General features: G+C 26.1%; 1 protein-coding gene across 1 annotated transcript in view; it reads right to left on the reverse strand.

The window, feature by feature from the left end:
* The window catches only part of LOC129963081 (N-alpha-acetyltransferase 25, NatB auxiliary subunit-like), a 34,659-nt gene extending 16,293 nt beyond the window's left edge, over positions 1 to 18,366 (reverse strand). Inside the window, exons 1-13 of the mRNA XM_056077119.1 lie at positions 18,260 to 18,366; positions 16,892 to 16,977; positions 14,915 to 15,053; positions 10,602 to 10,795; positions 8,746 to 8,848; positions 8,562 to 8,642; positions 7,694 to 7,805; positions 7,442 to 7,525; positions 6,545 to 6,726; positions 3,576 to 3,694; positions 3,347 to 3,415; positions 2,640 to 2,775; positions 1,246 to 1,335 (exon numbers count right to left, since the gene is read on the reverse strand). Of these exons, the coding sequence (XP_055933094.1) occupies positions 1,246 to 1,335; positions 2,640 to 2,775; positions 3,347 to 3,415; positions 3,576 to 3,694; positions 6,545 to 6,726; positions 7,442 to 7,525; positions 7,694 to 7,805; positions 8,562 to 8,642; positions 8,746 to 8,848; positions 10,602 to 10,795; positions 14,915 to 15,053; positions 16,892 to 16,977; positions 18,260 to 18,320 (1,456 nt within the window). The 5' untranslated portion in view covers positions 18,321 to 18,366. The remainder of the gene's footprint in view (positions 1 to 1,245; positions 1,336 to 2,639; positions 2,776 to 3,346; positions 3,416 to 3,575; positions 3,695 to 6,544; positions 6,727 to 7,441; positions 7,526 to 7,693; positions 7,806 to 8,561; positions 8,643 to 8,745; positions 8,849 to 10,601; positions 10,796 to 14,914; positions 15,054 to 16,891; positions 16,978 to 18,259) is intronic.
* Positions 18,367 to 19,151: the final 785 nt, after the last annotated feature.

A 19,151-nucleotide genomic window follows, 5' to 3' on the forward strand; every position in this document is an offset into this window, starting at 1 on the left:
TTTATACAAGAGAAGCAATGATAAAATGTTGGTTTACACTGTAATGCAAGAGCAAGGGTTATCACAATTCTCCCCCCTACAAAAAATTTGAGATTCTAATAGGGATTTCTTTAGCACCTGTCGATTAAGGCACGGGAAACTTAGGGATTTTTTTTTTTAAATAGTTGTGCAGGTGCTGAAGGCTTTTATCCCTTCATTGCTTGCATAGGAACCATGGAGTAAGAATTTTTGTTAAGTGTATGTTAGAAATAATTAAATAAAAAGATGAGAATTGAATAAGAAAATAAGAAACATTTTTAGAATGAAATCAAGCACTAAATTAAGAATAAATTAAAAAATATCATTACATATATTTATACTTCTGAATTGTATTTAAGAAAAAGCACCGATAAACTCAAGTTTTTATAAATTTTAAAACTACACAAAACAAAAATTTTAAAAACATTAAGCAAATTTTTAGATAATTTTCTGAAATTCTATTTTAAAAACTCAATTATTTAAATTTAAAAAAAACTATAAAGTTATTTTAATTATATCTGTGTAAATTTTTACAATTTTTATTATAAATGAAAACTACTTTTACAACTTCAGAGAAATTTTGATTCCTTCAGCATTTAATCTTTAAGATTTTTGCATATACCATAATAAGACTACTGCAAACCCAAAAATATTCTGAAAAAAGGGTGATTTTAAAGAAAATTAAAGAAAAGTGGTTTTCTTTAAAATCACCCTTTTTTCAGAATATTTTTGGGTTTGCAGTAGTCTTATAATGGTATAAAATCCATTTTGTGATAATTAATAAAGGAAATAAGAAGCAGCAAAAAATTGAAAGTACCACTGAAAGTTATAACAAACCATCAAACATACTTGTAACATAGACAAAATTAAAACATATTTCTTTATCTCATTACTTAGAAGAATTATTTTTTCAGCACTGCTTCTCAAAATTCAACTGTCAGTAGATTCTTAAAAATACATTTAAATACTGATCAATAAGGAAATGCTTTTAGTTCAATTGTTTTCTTTTAATTATATTTATTAGTTATATCTTTTAATTATATCTATTATTTAATTAAAACTAATCTTTAAGATTAATTAAGAGTAAAATATTTTATAATAATATTTTATATATATAACAAAAAAAAAAAACAAATAGTAAATACAAAATTAATGAATTCTGAACATTTAAATCTTTTGAATTCCTCTTCAGTATTTTTCTTTAGTCATCAGCTAAAAATAACTTACCTGTTTTTTGCCAAATACTGACTAACATATGAGCAGCTAGAAGACAATAATCATCAGCAGGTTGAGTTTCAGTAGACAACAAATTTTTACCTGAAAAAAGTCACATTTTTTTTAAGAGCAAATCGTGAATACAAATTGTACTAGTTCTATATTCTAGCAAGGAATTAATTTATCCTTTAAAGAACATTTATAGCAGATATCAATTCGAAACTTTTATCAATCATTTTTATAAATTCTATAAACACATGGCAACAGTCAGAAATTTATTTCATTTTACCAACTGAAAATAAATTTGTTTTTGATGGGATATGAATTTTTACTCTGTTGGCTTTTTCTGAAGTGATACATATTCTTGAGAAAAAAAAGCATTAAATTTCGTTTTTGCAATGAAATTTCTTCTGCAAAAGCATTTGAAATAAGCTTATGAAAAACAGTATTAGATGATATAAAAAAGTCTAAGAGTGGTAGAGAATCCATTGTAGGTGACATGAGATCTGGTAAAACATTTGTTTCAATTGATGAACAAGACATTGATAAGAGTAGAGAATTGGAGCTTGTTGATCATTATTTGATAATGAGCAAGTTTTTATATTATTTGGTTCCTATACAAACATTTAAAAAAAATCATTTAAAGCCAATTTTGTATTTTTTTTCAAAAACAATAATATGCTCAAGTTGTCTGAGAAATATTTTCTCACACGGATTTATTCCTTTCTAAAATGAATTTTTATTAGTGGTAAAACATGAATGTATGCTTTTGATATAGAAGTAAATTAATAATCAAGTGAATAGAATTTGAAAGGAATAACGAGATTTACAAGGTCATACCAAAGTCACTAAATATGAATATATAGCTGATGTTGAATGTTGCATGCTCGTGAATAATGAATTCTTAACAACTCACTAGATAGCCAATAAAGATTATTATTTGAGTGTTTTATGTCATTTGTGTGAAGCAATTCATTGAAATATGGTGAGAAAATTCAAGATGCACTACGATTAATGTGTTTCCTTATAATTCATTTTAATTTGAATTTATAGCTAAACATTCAATAAATATTGCTCCACAAGCTTCATTCTTGACTGATACCATCCAATGTGCCTTTTTCTTATTACCATATATAATCAACATTTGGAGTCCATTAATCCAATAAATAAAAATTCATTACCAACTCCAATGATTTTTTAAAAAAACTGTATAAAAGATATGTTTTGATGAGTGGAAGAAACACTGTCAAAAGTACACTGCAGCCAGAGGAGATTATTTTGCAGGAACTGCAAAAACTTTTGGGCAATAAATTGATACCCTTCGTATTATGCCACTTTTCTGGTTGGTTTTTTTTTCTTATCATAATAATGATTAAAATAATCAATGTAACTTTGATTCAACTTACCAAACTGTAAGGCATGATTGTAGCGCTCAGTTAATTCGCGGACATAGGCATACTGTTGGGTAAGTTCAGAATTCAAGTGATATCCATAAAAGTGATACAAACGTGAATAACACAGATGGCGATACATTTGTTTTACCTAAAGATACAATAAGCAATAAAATTACACCTATATAAAATTGAAATAAAATTGTCTGAAATAAAATTGTAACACAATAGAAATATTTTTTAAAAATGAAGCATTAAGTTTGAATCGTCACATACAAAGTAAATATATAAATGGTTTATTTACCTAAAAGGAAGTAACTGAATAAGTCAGAATAAGTTTTATTTGTTAATTATAGAATTGCCAAATCGCCCTGTTTCAAATTATTTGCAAAAAACACCTTATTGTTTCTTATTTAAAAATAATGATTTTTATATGCATTTAAAATACAGAGGTAAAAAGTACTTAGAAATACTAGTAAATTTCCCAATAATCAAAGAGTACTGCACTTTCATGATAATTATTATTCTTACATCAATACTATTGAATAAAACTAGAAACTATAATAATACAGAATAATAAAAATTTACTGAGTCAAAAAAATTATTACACTGTGCCATTAATTAGAGTAAGAGTTAGCAATGAATGCCAACAAAGATATTAAATGTGTTGAAAACAAAACAAAAATATATGCATTTCACATTTGTTACTAACAGTTTCTTACATCTTTTGGGAGTGTGATATTTTCAGTAGAACTTTCTAGCACCAATGAAGCTTTAATCTTTTCTAGCACCTGTAAGAGAATTTCATTAAAAATAAAATTTTATACCAATTTTAAAACACTAAAAATATAATCATAAATTTTTGTGAAAATGGTTTGATGTTAATGCTCTGCATTAATATCAAAAATTTCATTAATATCCATATCATAAACAAAGTAATAAGGAAAATACCAATTTGATTTCTTCTTCTGTAATAGACACATAATCCATAACATAGGTTAGGTCAATGAAGCAGCTTGCTTTTGTTCCAAAATGCTCATAAAATCTAACTAATACATCTACCATAGAACCTGCAATAAAAGCAATTATTTTTTAATTCCAAAGTAAATAAAAATCTGATACATTTGCAGATACATGATATATAAAGAAAGCTCAAAATATCAATAAGATTATCACATCAACAATTTCTATTACATAAAAACCATATAAGTTATGAAGATGAGATCACGTCATAAAAAAAAATAATAATAACCAGCTAAATCTGAAAATAATTTTCACATAGAAAATTCTTAAAACTAATAACTTTATTCAGATCTCAAAAATATAAAAAAATGTTTTCTTTAAACAAATGAGTCGGAAAAAGCTACAACTTGAAGTAAGTTTAACGCAGCACAAAATATCAAAGGAAGCATTAATACTACTGAATATATACTACCACAAAACCCATAAATATACAAGTTTTACAGATAGCCTTTTCCATGATACTTTATAAATTACTTGTTTACAAAAATTCAAATAATACTATTAAATATCATTACAAGAGTAATTTTAAAATGAAAAGTTAATGCATGTAGATGTATTTACTCAACTGCCATATCAGACAAAAGCGACAATTATATAATTATAAACTCATAAATGGACACCATAAATAAATGAGAGCGAAAATGGGAGTGTGTGGGGGAGGGGGAGAATCCAGATTTTAAGAAAGATCTAGAAAATGCCCAGAAATGAATATATATGTATATATAAGTAACCAATCTAAAGTAAAAAATAGTTTGAAAACGAAACTAAAATGAAAACAAAACAAAATAGTTTCGAAATCGCAACTAAAATTTATTACCTATTCAAACTAAAACCAAAAAAAAAAAAAAGAAGAAAGAACTTCATAGTATTTAGAGAGCGCAACTGCAGCTATTTCTAAAACACAGATGAATTGAAACAAAAGTATTAGAATCAAGTTAAAAGGAAAATAAAAAAATAACAAATAAAAATTAAACCAAAACAATTATAGAAAAATAAAAAAGAATCCGGCCTGAAGACTTTTTCAAGGGTCACCCTCAGGCAGGGATTCAAAGAAAGGGATTTTTTCTGTGAGGAAAAACAGACATTTGTCTAATAATGATTAAAACAACAATTGTTGTTTTGTATTTTCCTTTCTGTTAAAATGGTATATTTCTTGGGCATAATTACAGGGGATTTTCGGGTCACGAGGAATCATTATTAGACAAATGTCTGTTTTTCCTCACAGAAAAAAATCCCTTTCTTTGAATCCCTGCCTGAGGGTGACCCTTGAAAAAGTCTTCAGGCCGGATTCTTTTTTATATTTTTTTATAATTGTTTTGGTTTAATTTTTATTTGGTTTTTTGATTTTCCTTTTAACTTGATTCTAATACTTTTGTTTATATATATATATATATTGTCATTTCAAAAATTACAATTTGGAAAAAATATGATTATTTTTTGATCAAACACTATTTTCAACATAAGCACTACAATATAATTACAAAGATAGGGTGAGTAATGAGAAACTGATGCAAAAATTAAGTATTTTTAACCTCTAAGACAAAATCTTTGCATTTTCTAAACATAGGATGTTTTCTGTTTTAAAATAAGGCATAAATTGTATAGAAAAATTTTAAAAAAATGACTTCTTTAAATTTTAATATTAGTTTCAGTATTTGCACATCTATTGTTACAGAAATGATGTCTTTTTTGTCTTGGCAGAAACAGAAAAATGATCAAATTATCAATACCAAAATTAAGTCTACTTTAATAAGATTAACAATAAAGATCTGTGATCTTTTTCAACATTTCTCAAAATTAGTAGTTTATTTAATTAGATATATCATATCTGAAAATGCGAATAGTGATGTAGAAGCATAGCATGACCAAAAAGTTTGTATTTGTCTTTTATATATACAACAACAAACAAGATTTGGCACGGCTGAGATTGGAAGAATAGATTTTAAAATTTTATTAATTTTACATGCAATATTAAAATGCTAAAAACTAAAGCATTCCAGAATGGCTACCATTACAAGACTGGCAAAAGTTTCATAAAATTAATGATAGAACAATGCCATGTTCTGAGTTTTTTATGAAATTTTTTAATAGAAGAGAATAGCAGGATTCAGAAACAGATTATGTATATAAAAAAATTGTCTTATTGTTTCTTACTTCTGAAGTTTAATAAAGAGATTTTTTAAATGTTTAGAATTCCAAAAATTTAATAAAAACTTGCCTTCTACATATAAGAAAAAAATTACAGAAAATCGTAATTATATTTTTACAAAGAAATGAAGATGTTTTAACAAGTCTTAATTTCCATAAATAATGGGAACAAATTCAAACACTTTCAAATTGTAACAAGTATGGAATATTATTTATTTAATACTCCCAAATAATTATTACGATAATAATAATAAAAAAAAAAATTGTAATAAACATTGTTGAAGAGGGAGTGTGAAAAATTAAGTGACCATTATGTGTTGGAATAAGTGGATTTCTCTTAATTGTTTCTTTTCATTGTTTTTTTTTTTTCTTGATGTACCTGGTAAACAGGCCTTTACAACTATGCACTCAAATATTTGTATTCAATATTAGTGAAACCAAACTAAAGCTTTCTTCACACTTCTCAAGAAAATTAAGCACTTTTTAAGGACTTTTTCTTGAAAATAAGCACTTTAAGGTGCTTAAACGTGGTTTTCAAATTTAAGCACTTTCTATGATGCTTAATACCCTGAAAGAGATATTAAAATAAATATATAGCACATACGGTATACTCATTTTGGAATGAGCCCCTCCCCTTCTCACGAGCACAGTGTTGAAAATTACTCATATTGTAAGAATTAAGCCAAATCTTTTTTTTTTTTTTAAATGTAATAGGTAAGATAAGATTTTTTTCTTTAATAATAAATTACCTATTTTATTAGAAAGAGGACTATTTCTTTTAATTAGTTCATCAAGTAATTTAATTTGAGCTAAGTAAGGTCCTCTTAATTTTCTTCCATCTCTCACACCATTTTGTTCTTCAACAAGAGCTTCCACGAAGTCAATTGCCTTTTGGAAATCATAATCAACTGCATCTTCAAGCTTCTCGTAGCTAAAACATAAATACAACACTGAGTAATACAATAAATAAATAAATATGATTATAATACTTTAATAAAAAGTAAAAATTAGACATGAAAATAATTTTAATTATTCTAGAAGAAAGGAGGATTTTTTTCTGCAAATTAAAATGCACATATTATATATAAAATATTAAATGAACAACAAAGAAAATTAAATTTTAAATCTGAAATAAAATAAAGGCCTAAAGTTAGCAAAAATAAATCTGTCTCAAAAGGAATTTTTTCCCTTATTCAATTAATTTCTTTCAAATCTTAATAACTGAGCCTAGAATAAATGTGTTCCAGATTAAATTCCAAGGAAATGTAATGAAGGAAATATGCATGCAAATTACACAGTGGAAATTTTTCTATCCTAAAAGATATGAATAGTTACAATGAACTATGAAGTCTGTGATAATAATGGATTTAAAATTAATTAGCCAAAAAGAAATAATGAGATACATTAAAAGAAAAAAAACTGACTAAAATAGATATTTCAGTTGTATTTATGAAATAACTACCTGCCTACAACTCCCTCTGAATAAAGGAAATAATGCTCATTTGGTATTAATTTATTCTAATAAGTAATATGAATATTTGAATAAATTTATCAAAACACATAGTACTTTTTGAGTACTTAGAAATAAAAAAAATTGGATTTCTTTAAAAAAAATGATAATGGCACAAAATTATATGATACAATACCTATTTTCTTCAGGTTGCCAATTACAATCCACAAGGTGACAAACAGAATTGAAATATTCTTTATAGTAGGACCACTGATCAGGGCTAGAAAATAATCGAAATATTGTTTAATATGATTAAATAAATACAAAAAAAAAAAAATTAAAAATTAATTAATTCAACTTAATTTTCTTATTTGCTTATAAATATAATAAATTCCCCACATAAAAAAGGCATTAAGAAATTTAAGAGAACAAGTGAATTTAAATTTACCTGCCAAGAATCAATTTCTTATAGGCTTGATTTGTTTCCGGCCACTTTTCCAACTTAGCTAAATACTCAGCTTTCCTTTTCAATAATGTATCTTGGTATGGTGACAACTTTTCTAAAGAAATTGCATTATATTTGTAAAATATATAATTAACAAAGATATCTTTATATAGCTTAGAAATTAAGCAAAGCATTGCAGGAAAAAACAATTAAAGTGTTGTAATATATTGGTAAATAAATAAAAACAGGAATAGCATTATCCCTGATAAATATAATCTAAGATATTCAATAGAATATAAAATTTTTGTTATGAATAGTTGGACATAGTACAAGATAGTGTATCAACTCCAACGAAATATTTTAAGAAATAGCAGATTTTTTTTTTTTGGGGGGGGGGGGGGGGAATTTATAATGCTACAATTTTCTTACTGATTACAAGTAGTTCATAGTGTAATGGAATGCTGTTTATATAATTTATTGTTCACAAGTCAATAAATTTAAACACAGTTTTTAATAGTGAGCCTGCATTCCTTAAAATAATAATTGGTTTCCGGTTAGGTATGTTCAAGCAATTTTAATTTCAAAAATAAATCTGTAGGATTTCTCTATTTTCATAATGATAACAAATGGCACCTTTAAATTCTTAATTGATACTAATAAATTTTAAATGCTCTTATATATACATTATGCTCTTATATATATCTTATTATATATGTTGGTCAATACATAAAATAATAAAAATAGAACAATTCAATTAAATAACATTAATAACAGTGGTGTTTATAGAATATAAAACTCCAATAATTGCATTAATTTTTAATTTATAATCCTATAATTCAAAAAATAAAAATTTAGTTACAAAATAGTTTACCTTTCAAAGGGCCTTCTAGAACTTCAATAGCTTTATCATACTTCCCTTGTCTTTCAAGAATCATGAGATACAACTGTACTTCTAAAAATATATATAATTACTTTAAAAAAAAGCTTCTCAAAAATGAGAGAAAGAAATAATAAATAATTATTTATTGCCATGAGAGCATCAGTGAATTTTTCACCTGCTTCTGCCTCCAGTTTTCCTTCCTTTACAAATTTTTCAGTCATTCTTTCAGCCAAAGGGAGCAGCATTCCTCTTGCCAGGTTTACTTCTGCTACATCAGCCTAAACAATATTTCAAAAAATCAATCTAATGATAGCTACAATTCCAATTTTCAAAAACAGAACTTTTTGAAATAAAATTTCTGAATAAAACTTCAAAATACAGGAAACAAATATATCAGCAATTTGTTGGTCTTATATATCTAGTGAAATATATACTGTCTTGCTGAATCTTGAAATAACTTTGTGAGATTTATAATTTTATGGATTGGAAAGTATTAGTGTAAATTTCTCAATTATCATGAAAATGAACTGACATTTGTATTTCATCATTCTCATTTTAAGAGATCGGCTATTAAAAGTGACTTCAATTCCTATCAATATCATTACAAGTCATTCTTTAATTAAGAGAGCTCGGCTAAGCAATTTTCTTGGATGAGTCATCCTTTTCTTATCAAATATTGTTTAGACAAGCCCATTAACTGCCCCAATCAAATCCTCTGTAAAACAATAGATATTCATTTTATATCCAGAACTTCTATAAGTCTTTTGAACTTCACCAACTATCCTGTATTCATGGAAAATTCTTTTTATCCATTGTCATTTAATCGCCTACTTGGCTAAAAGATGGGAATCAATGCTAATAAATTCTGCATGTTCATAATTACGCCTCATCTTCCATATATACTCCATTATAAAGACACTAATAAAAATGTTATAATTTGTTTAGTTAAGGGATTAGTGTCAGAATTTTTAGTTTAATTCTCAAAGAGAACCTAATAAAAGAATAAGACAGAAGCTCAAACAAAATGATAAATTTACAAATCTATAACTGAGGATATCATTCTAAAGATATACTTTTTCAGCTGTATTTCAGGCAAAAAAATTGTCCCTTTCTTCAAAACTATATTCAAAGATGAATTTCGTGACAAGTAGGAAGGTCTGCCAAACATAACATAATATTTTTACATCATTTTTTTTTTTTTTTTTGCCTTTTTGCTATTTAATGGAGTAGATAAAATATTCTTGACAATATATAGGTTTTCTGGGACATTTTCTATTTGTTTGTCAATGTAATCTTACATAAATTGTATGCAAATGTTTTGAAACTGTGGGTTTTTTAATTGCTTTGGCAAACACTTCAAACGTTGCAATTAATATTGAAATTACCCAATGACAGTGTTGCCCTATTTCCATGACAATTCAAAAATATATCTACTTTTCTGTAGGAATCATGCAAAAGTTTCAGAATTTTTATGTTACAAGTCTTATTGGCCCCTTTTTAATTCCAAGAGAGGATGGTGAGTGCCAACCTCATCTTTTATTTAAGGTATTGATTTATCTGTGGGGATATTGTAAATAGCAGATTCTGCACCAGACTTAATAATAGTTATTGATCTAATTTTCTAACAGCTTTTTTAATGGCTTTGTGGCATCATGGAACTTAATTCCCTTCAGAAAGTTCAAATATACTTCACAAAACAGGAGTGAGGTTATTAAAATAATATGATTTTAATGTCTATCATAATTTGATACTTAAGAACACTTTGTTGCCATAATCATGACCATCCAAGGTATGCATAAAAGATTTAAATGAAATTAAATACATTCAATATTCTCAGTGAGCCAGCTGGTTGCCAAAGTTGGCTAGAAAAAAATATTTTATGCATGTAGTGTATGCAAGGATGGAAATAGGCAAAGAATAAGCAGTTTTATAAAATTTGCATTTTATAAAGTTAGTAAAAAATATTGTAAGCAAAAGTGTTTGTCTAAGATCACATAGTACTAAATTTTAAAAAAAGAAAAAAATACAAACCTGCATTACTAAACTCATCACTGCCCAGAAATAGTATGGATTTTTTGGTTTTAACTTATAAAGAGCCATAGCTGTTTGTTGTTGCTTCTTATAATCACCATTGCGGACATGAGACATGAAGAGATGAGACAATAGTTCTTCATTCTGGGGATCTTTTTTAGTTGCTCTTTCATAGGCATCAGCAATCAGTTCAACTAAAAGTTACAAACAAGAGAGTTAAATGATGAAACCAGCCCTCATTTGATTATGAAATTAAATACAAATGTTATAAACAAATATATTTTGATTTTTAACTTTCTTAGCAATCAAATCAATCTTTTCCTTTCTTCATGTTTCATTCAAATGCAAATCATTGTTATTTATAGATCTTCCAAAAGTTCTTGAGCCTTCAAAATATTTATTAAATAATCAAAAGTGTGGTTTGAACATTTTCAAAACTCTTTCTAAGAATCTAAGAAAATATTTGAATTTTAAGTTATTATATCAAAACAACTGCAGGGATAATTTGCAATTTCATTTCAAAAAATTCACTATGTTAATGTAAAGCACATGCAAGTATGCATATTTTAAAACTAAAAAAAAAAGAAAAGAAAAAAGAGAACAGTTAAAAAATATTAATAAATATTTCACTAATGAGCATAATTTTCAATAGTTTTGTGATGTCATATTGCCAAACAATTTTATTCAGCAAAGACAAAGAGCACTTTAGTAAATATAATAATAAGTATTTTTATTTTTTTTAAATAATTGCCAAATTGAAGTTACTTTTTGTGAATAAAAGCATTCTGATAATTATAGCGTTTACATTTTTCTTAGCTAATAAATGGAAGTTCAGTTTGATTAAGATATGGGCTTTTCACTAAACACTTCCGATATTCCATTACAATCTAAATCCTGAGTAAAAAAAAAAAAATCTAGAAATTCTGGTTTCAAAATATAAAACATTTGAAATTCTAGGAGACAATCAGCCCCGCAATTGGATATTTAGAAAGTACAAAGTAGAACTACAATTATAAAAAAACACCTTCTGAGGTTTATTCTTTGATTTTCAATTTATCTCTTGAAGACTATATATTTAAGATATATTGCTCTTTAAAAAAATCCTGATTTCATTTTTAGTAAGAATACATTGAACTCAAATATTCAATAAACTAACAACAAAGAATAATTCTTAATAAAAGTTTGTCTGAGTTATTATAATGGCACATTTAAATTTGAATGTCACATCAAAATAAAATTTCAATAATGTTTGACAATATATTTAAAGTATAAACATATGTAATAAATATGCTCCATCATTTACAGAGTGTCCAAAATGTATAACCATACTTTCAAAAATGAATTAAAAATAAAGATTTTTATTTCCAGCTTTTCATGTTCCATAAGAAAAAAAAAAAAAAGTTTTTTTTTTTTTTTTTTAATGAAATGTAAATTAAATGATATTATGTTAATATTTTGCTATATTCTCATCCCAAAATGATTGTTTGATATTTATTGTAGTTGTAGGATGGTTTATCAAATTTAATTCCAACAGACTCGGCAAGAATGTTAGACTATCTACAGTCAAAGTCCACCTGCAAGATCTACAATTTATAAGGGCAGTAAAGCTTTATGACAAAGTGAATACTGTGAATATCAATTGGAAACTACAATGGCATAGCAGAAACTGAAGAATGCCTTCACTTAGTCCTTGTAAATTTATTCACAGCGTAGGCCAGCAATTACAAATACAAAGATGAACTGCCCATGATTTGGTGCATAAAATACGACTTTATGCATGACTTATGCATTTATAACTTCAATTTTGCATGAGTTAAAGCCAGATGATAAGCTTTGATGTTGAACATTTGCAGAAGAAATGTTCCAAAAAATGAAAGAGGAAGAAAATTTTCTATAACATATAATGTTTTCAGACAAGGCAATGTTTCAAGTATTGTTAAGCAATACAATACTTAAATATGGGGATTAAAAAAATTCTCACACCATTTACATAAGAGACAACCTTAATGTAAATGTCTGATGTGGTTTACTGGCTGATTGGATTATTGGGCCTTTATTCCCAAGTAAATATCTGCTTACAATTACTTTGATATGCTTGAAATTTTTACATTTCTCCAAGTAAAGGGCTTGCAGCCCAATAATATTTTGTAGCAGGTTAGGGCACCACAATATTAGAATTTGGATATGTGAAAGGTTTTAGATGAAAAGTTCCCGAGTGGTGAATGGGAAGAAGAAGTCCAATGCTGTATACACCTATATTTCCAGACATAACAACTTTTAACTTCTTATGAGGATATCTGAAAACATTGTTTACCAATCTCCAATTTGTGACACTGATGAACTGAAATGTTGAATTACAGTGATCATTCAGAATGTTAATCTAGCAATGCTTTACAGGATGTGGCTAGAAATTTCATAAAGACCTGATGTGTTGTTAACAACAAATTGCACACACGTTAAAATTGTGCAACAAAACATTGCAAAAAAATTAACTTTCATTGTTTCATTATGGAACATAAAAAACCATAAGTAAATAACTTTGTTCATTTATTTGTAATTAATTTTTGAGAGAGTAGCCAAATTTTTTGCACATTCTATAATTTATATATTTATTGAGATACATAGACTAGAAAATCATATGCAAAAAAAGAATGTAAGACTAATATTATACAAATCCTTGTTTAAATCTCATCATATAAAACAGTTATCCACAATACAAAATATATATTTAAATATAAATATTTTATATAACAAACTTCAGTATAATTATCCACAAGTATTTATTATTCAATGAAATTAAAGTATTAGGCCTTTTTAATTTATTTGTTCATAAAACCATTGAATGCACTCAATAATTGGTTTGGATGCACAATTATCCACAGAACATTAATAGTAAGTGCACATTTTTGTAATTTTACGCAAATAAAATTTTCATAAAATTGGAAAAATATGAGTTGCCACAACATGTTTTTAAAAATTTTAAATCTTATAACATCCTGCACAAATAAAAAAAAAATGCATTAAATTTCATTCCTTTTAGTTTCCAAATGAATTAGAAGATAGGATAACTAGAAAACAAAAACAATTCATCCATCAATTTCAAACTTTTGTAATATACTTAAGAAATGCATAGCAGAGTTAAATAATGGATTTATAATTCAATACAGCTTTAAAAAGCAAATGCACATAATAGTTATTTAATACATGCAAAAAAGAAATAGGAAAAACAATACAAGCTATTGTCAAATGGTATAACCATGTAAGAATTCATGATAAGTTACTTGTTAATGAAAAAAAAAGTTTGCAACATACAAAACCAATTACATACAGAATTTAATGGCATATAATACATAGCAAGAAACAATTAAAAATTAAAATTTTAAAAATACAGACTTTTGCCTTTTTAAAATAAATTGCATAAATTCTACGTAAAGATCATTAATAGCCCTTTAGCAGTAGTAACAATTAATTTCAAGTTTACAAAATAATTCATTCAATTTTTTTATATATTTAAATGGGTTACAGTTTTATAAAATATAATTTCAATATTTACTGCTCAGCGAAAAGTTTGTTCAAGTACAATTTTGCATGAATACATATAAAACTCTTATTTACAAATAGCACAAACACTGTGACAGAGAATGATTAAGAGCCTCCTTCTCTCAAGTTCATTTATATCACCTGCTTTAATCATCTAGATGACTAATCCTTAATCTTCAGCCATCCCATGTGAGAGTTATAGAGAAAATTAGTTCCACAAGTGGTCAGAACCATAAACCTATCAATTTCTTTAGAGAGAGAGAGAGGAGAGGGGGAGAGAGATATAGAAGCTCTTTTTAAGTTTTTAAGTGAAAATTAGTGTTATAAAATGATTCTGAACTTTCATCTTGCCAGTAATCTAAAGTTTAAATTTTAATTAAACTTATCAAATTTTAAAGGACAATTTTGGCAGGTGAATTCCAAAATGATAAAATTGATTTACAGAAGCTCATCTTGATCTTTTGCTAATTAATCTTGATCTTAAGTTAATTATTTAAAAATTAACTTAAAATTTTCTTAACTTTCAAATTAGATTAAATCATTTTTTGAGTTAAAAATGCCTCAATTGATTTCAAAACAAGATTATATATATATATATGGGGGGGGAAAGCAACGATTAGCATAAATATGCGAAATATATTTATTAAGATTAAGGGACGAAGGACAAAACATTACTGATATAGAACACATAAAGATACATGAGCATGAGCTGTACATCTTAGTCAGCAGTTCCCACATATATACATAATACAATCTGAAGTATTTTAACTTACGCTTTTGCAGTTCACGATAACATATTGTCATAGCCTGTAGAGTTGGATCATCTGTAGGATCTTCTGCATGTACTTCTTTTATGGTAGTCAGCGACTCATCTAATCTCCCCAATCTTACAAGAGCAAGGGCTTTCAAAGCCTGAAACATAAAATTTTATTCTTATTTTACTTTTAGAAGTCCTATAATAGAATAATTTTTGAAGCATTCAAATCACATTTTATGGAATATACGAGGATTATAATTGTGAGGAAAGATATTTCATAATACATATCAGATATATACAAAAAAAAAAAAAAAAAAAAGCAAATACAAATACAAATAACTGAAAAGGTTTGTTGCTAAAATTTACTTAGAGATCCACATAAAATGTAAATTAAATTTCATTAAAATATTTAACATGGAAAAAAGTCTAAGATTGGAAAATTTTTAATGTTTTAAACCTTAAACAATACTAATTAAAATAGAAAATTCCTTCTCCCAAACATTTCAATTGTATTTGAACTATTAATTTCTAACTAACTGTAGTTACTACTAATAATAAATTAAAAATTAATTTTGGAGGGGAATAAAACTTGTCCTTCTCTGTCTGTATTGAAAAAAATTATCCCTAAAAAGTTAAATCATATCTTTGTTCAAAAAAGTATAGAAAAACTCTGATAAAGCAAAGACAGCTGAACAATTTACAAAAACAAATTCTTCTTTCATGCATTAAATTAAATCTTTCTAGAAAAAAAATCCTATAAACAAATGACGAATTCATTAAAACATAGAAGTAAAAATGATATTTTAAAATACAAATAATTCATACTAGCCTCTTTTGGCTATTAATTGCCTTGTCAAGAGTACTAGTTGTATCTAATTTCAATTAAATCTTCATTATATAATTAAATATTCATGATTTCCTGAATAAAATACTTTTAAACATCAAATTATTACAAGCATTAAAGCTGTGCTATTTTTATAGCTCTGCATAATTTCTGTTTATTGTAGGAATATTTTTAGGAACTTTTTAAACAGAGTTGAGTTCTATGACATTATAATACCACTAAAAACAAGTATATGAATAATCTATCTGAAACAGTACACTGCCTTATGTGGTAATATAATACATTATAAACTGCTTGGATAAGCATCAGAATCTTTTTTTCTTTTTACTTTCAATAAACAAAGAAAATAATATGATTATATACATGGAAAAACAAAATCTATTATTGAGAATTATGCAATAATTTATGAAAATTGCCAAAATTTTTGAAGAAACTACACAACAACATAATTGATATAATCAAACAGATGACTTTTTAAAATTTTAAAATGGTATGAAAGTTATTTTTATGCTGCCTTATTTTTTTAAAACTATGGTGGAAAAAATATCAAAATTTTACTCAATATTTTGTTACCTGAAATTCTATTTAAAACAGAAAAAAAAAAAAAATACTTCAAAGTACACATTCCATCTTTTAAAGCATATCTACTGAATTTGGTGGCTCTAGGTCAAACAGTCTGTTCTGTAGTGCACTGACACATACTTTCTTTTATAAGCATAGATAAAGAATTTTTTAAAGCTCCATGTTATCTCTCCAATCAGATAATAATTGAATAAATTTTAAAACCAGACAAATCAGATATATGTAATTTAAATGTATAAAAACAATTATATAAGTACATAAAAATTCATTTTTATTTTTCAAGTAACTAATAAACATGGAATTTTATCACAATAATACTTTCATATCAAATCTTATTACATATGTAATAATAAAGTTGTAATTCCATTCACAAACTCTTAAGCAAATATTTTATATTTGCATAAGAAATTCGATTTCATTATAAGATTTCTATTTCAGGTTTAAATCTTTAATGAGAATTATGAATTAAATAGTAATATATGATTAATTTTATTTCAGAACTAGAAAATCATTTATTCTCAAGTTTAATTCTTACACCATAGGAATATTATTAATAAATATAGATACCTTAGCACACTGAAAATCTTTTTGCTTCTTAAGTAATTTATCTGCTTCTTGCAGAGCCTTTTTATTGTTCCCATTATCAAGACAATCTAAAAAAGTTAAAGAATACTTTACTGAATTGGTAAGGACACAATTTCATCATCAAAGAAATTTAAATTGCCTTAGGTATGGGATAGTATAAGATTATTATGAAAATATTCCTATTTCATAATAAGATCAAAAAATGCCAGTAGTAAATGAATGTACAAAAAAGTAATAATAGTAATAATAAAAATCTGCTAAATAAGATTAAAAATAAATAATAATTTAAAAACAAAATTTACTCTCAAATATTGAAATTTTTTACAAGTTGTTTAATTATTTTTCAGTAATTCCCAAGTTTAATAAACTTTGAAAAAAAAAGTTTTAAGTCATTAAATATTGATTTAAAAAAATGGTTTCATATGAAATACTTGTTTGTGATGTTTGCATACAAAGATCTGAATATCAGTGAATGCCAGAAAAAAAGTTTATATCAGACATTAGAATTTAATAAGATATTTAATTTTTTACTTAGAGCATTAAAATCTTGTTATAAAGTAAGAGAAACATTTTGAATAGACTTCCTTTGATTTATCAGTTTTGAAGGATACGTTGAAAAAAACCCGAATAGTATTAAAAATCATGATAAAAAAAACCATAATATTTTTCATTCGAATGTCATTTGAAACATCAATTTTCTACCGACAACGTTTATACATTTTACAATAAATTAATTCATAGAAAATTTCTAACATCTCCCTACAGATAAATTTCACTAAAAGATCAAATGCATTCAAGCTATTTATTTCACGATAGAAAAGATAGAACAAAGTTGATGGAAGCCGCAAATAATTTGCCGCTTCGCCTGTGTCAATGGTATACAACGATAGGTAAATCGTTTGTTTACAATAAAAGTAAAGACTTTAAGAAGAAATAGAGAAGACACTGCCGTTAGGAATATTATAAGATGGTACTTTAAAAGTTTATTAATGAAATACAAGCCATAAATAAATTATTTTAATTTGGATTTTTATTCAATCAGCCAGTGAATGTTTTGATTAGTTAATAATGCACCTAGTTTGTTCACGATCATAACAATGCAGCGATGAGATTTTTTTTAAAAAGAAAAATAAATAGAAAGCGTATGCAATGTTCAAATTATTATTAATTTGCTGGCACAATAATAGCTAAATTAAAAATTTTAAGTCCCAAATAACAGCGAATATTATATAAATCAAGAAAATACAAGTTATGGAATGAAAGCTACGAGCGTTTTAAAAAACGAACGAAAGCTATAAAATTTTTTCTATAAACATATCAGCGAAATTTTGATTTTGTAAAATAACAAACCATATATTGGTCTCAATCTCCTCTCATTTACTCCAGAATCCACATGTGAGCGCGCAGCCATGTTGAAATGATCCCTCTCTAATATCCGCGGTTTCACAACTGTAGTCAGTTAAAGAAACTCCAAACTAAGTTTTTAGTGTAGAAGATTTCTAAAATAAGACTGACTGATAATCAGAAATTGATAAGACTACACAAAATCTTAGAAAAGAGGTTGTTTGCTACGGAAAAAGGAGTGTTCGGTATGAAGGAATCAAGAAATGATAATATGAAAGCTTGTATTTCGGATAACTGATGATGAACAATCTGTAAAAACAATTCATTTATCCCCAGTAGATAATAATAACATAAGAGCATGAAGACGGCCAGAAGTTACTGATAAAATTATTTTCCTTCTTTTTCCCCACCATTATTTCTATAAACTGTAATGAATCATTTTCAAATTTTAAATGAGTAACTACCGCTAAACTTAAGTGTTAGAAATTTTATGAAGTATAATTAGATGTTTAATCTTATGGTTTTAAAATTCTCTTATCTTTTCCGAATTTTATCACCGATCTTAAAAAATAATAAAAGTTTATAAAATTGAAATAAATACTTAAAATACATTAATCAAAAATTTATTTCAGAATTGTCGTAGCATGTATAAAAAGCTGTTTATTGAACGAAAAGATGACTTTAAATTCATAGGACTGCAATCCCTATTAACACGAAATACCCGACAATATTGTTATAATATCTTCATAATTTTATAATGCATTTGGAATATCGAACAATGTTATGATATTATACTGCATATCTTGTGTTATTAGAAATGCGTCAATAGATCTCTAGTTAAACTTGGTTGAATTTTGATGTTCTTTGATATAAGAGTCATCCTTATCAACACAAAATG

This window comes from Argiope bruennichi, chromosome 1 (assembly GCF_947563725.1).
Source record: "Argiope bruennichi chromosome 1, qqArgBrue1.1, whole genome shotgun sequence".
In the NCBI taxonomy this organism is placed as follows: Eukaryota; Metazoa; Arthropoda; class Arachnida; order Araneae; family Araneidae; genus Argiope; species Argiope bruennichi.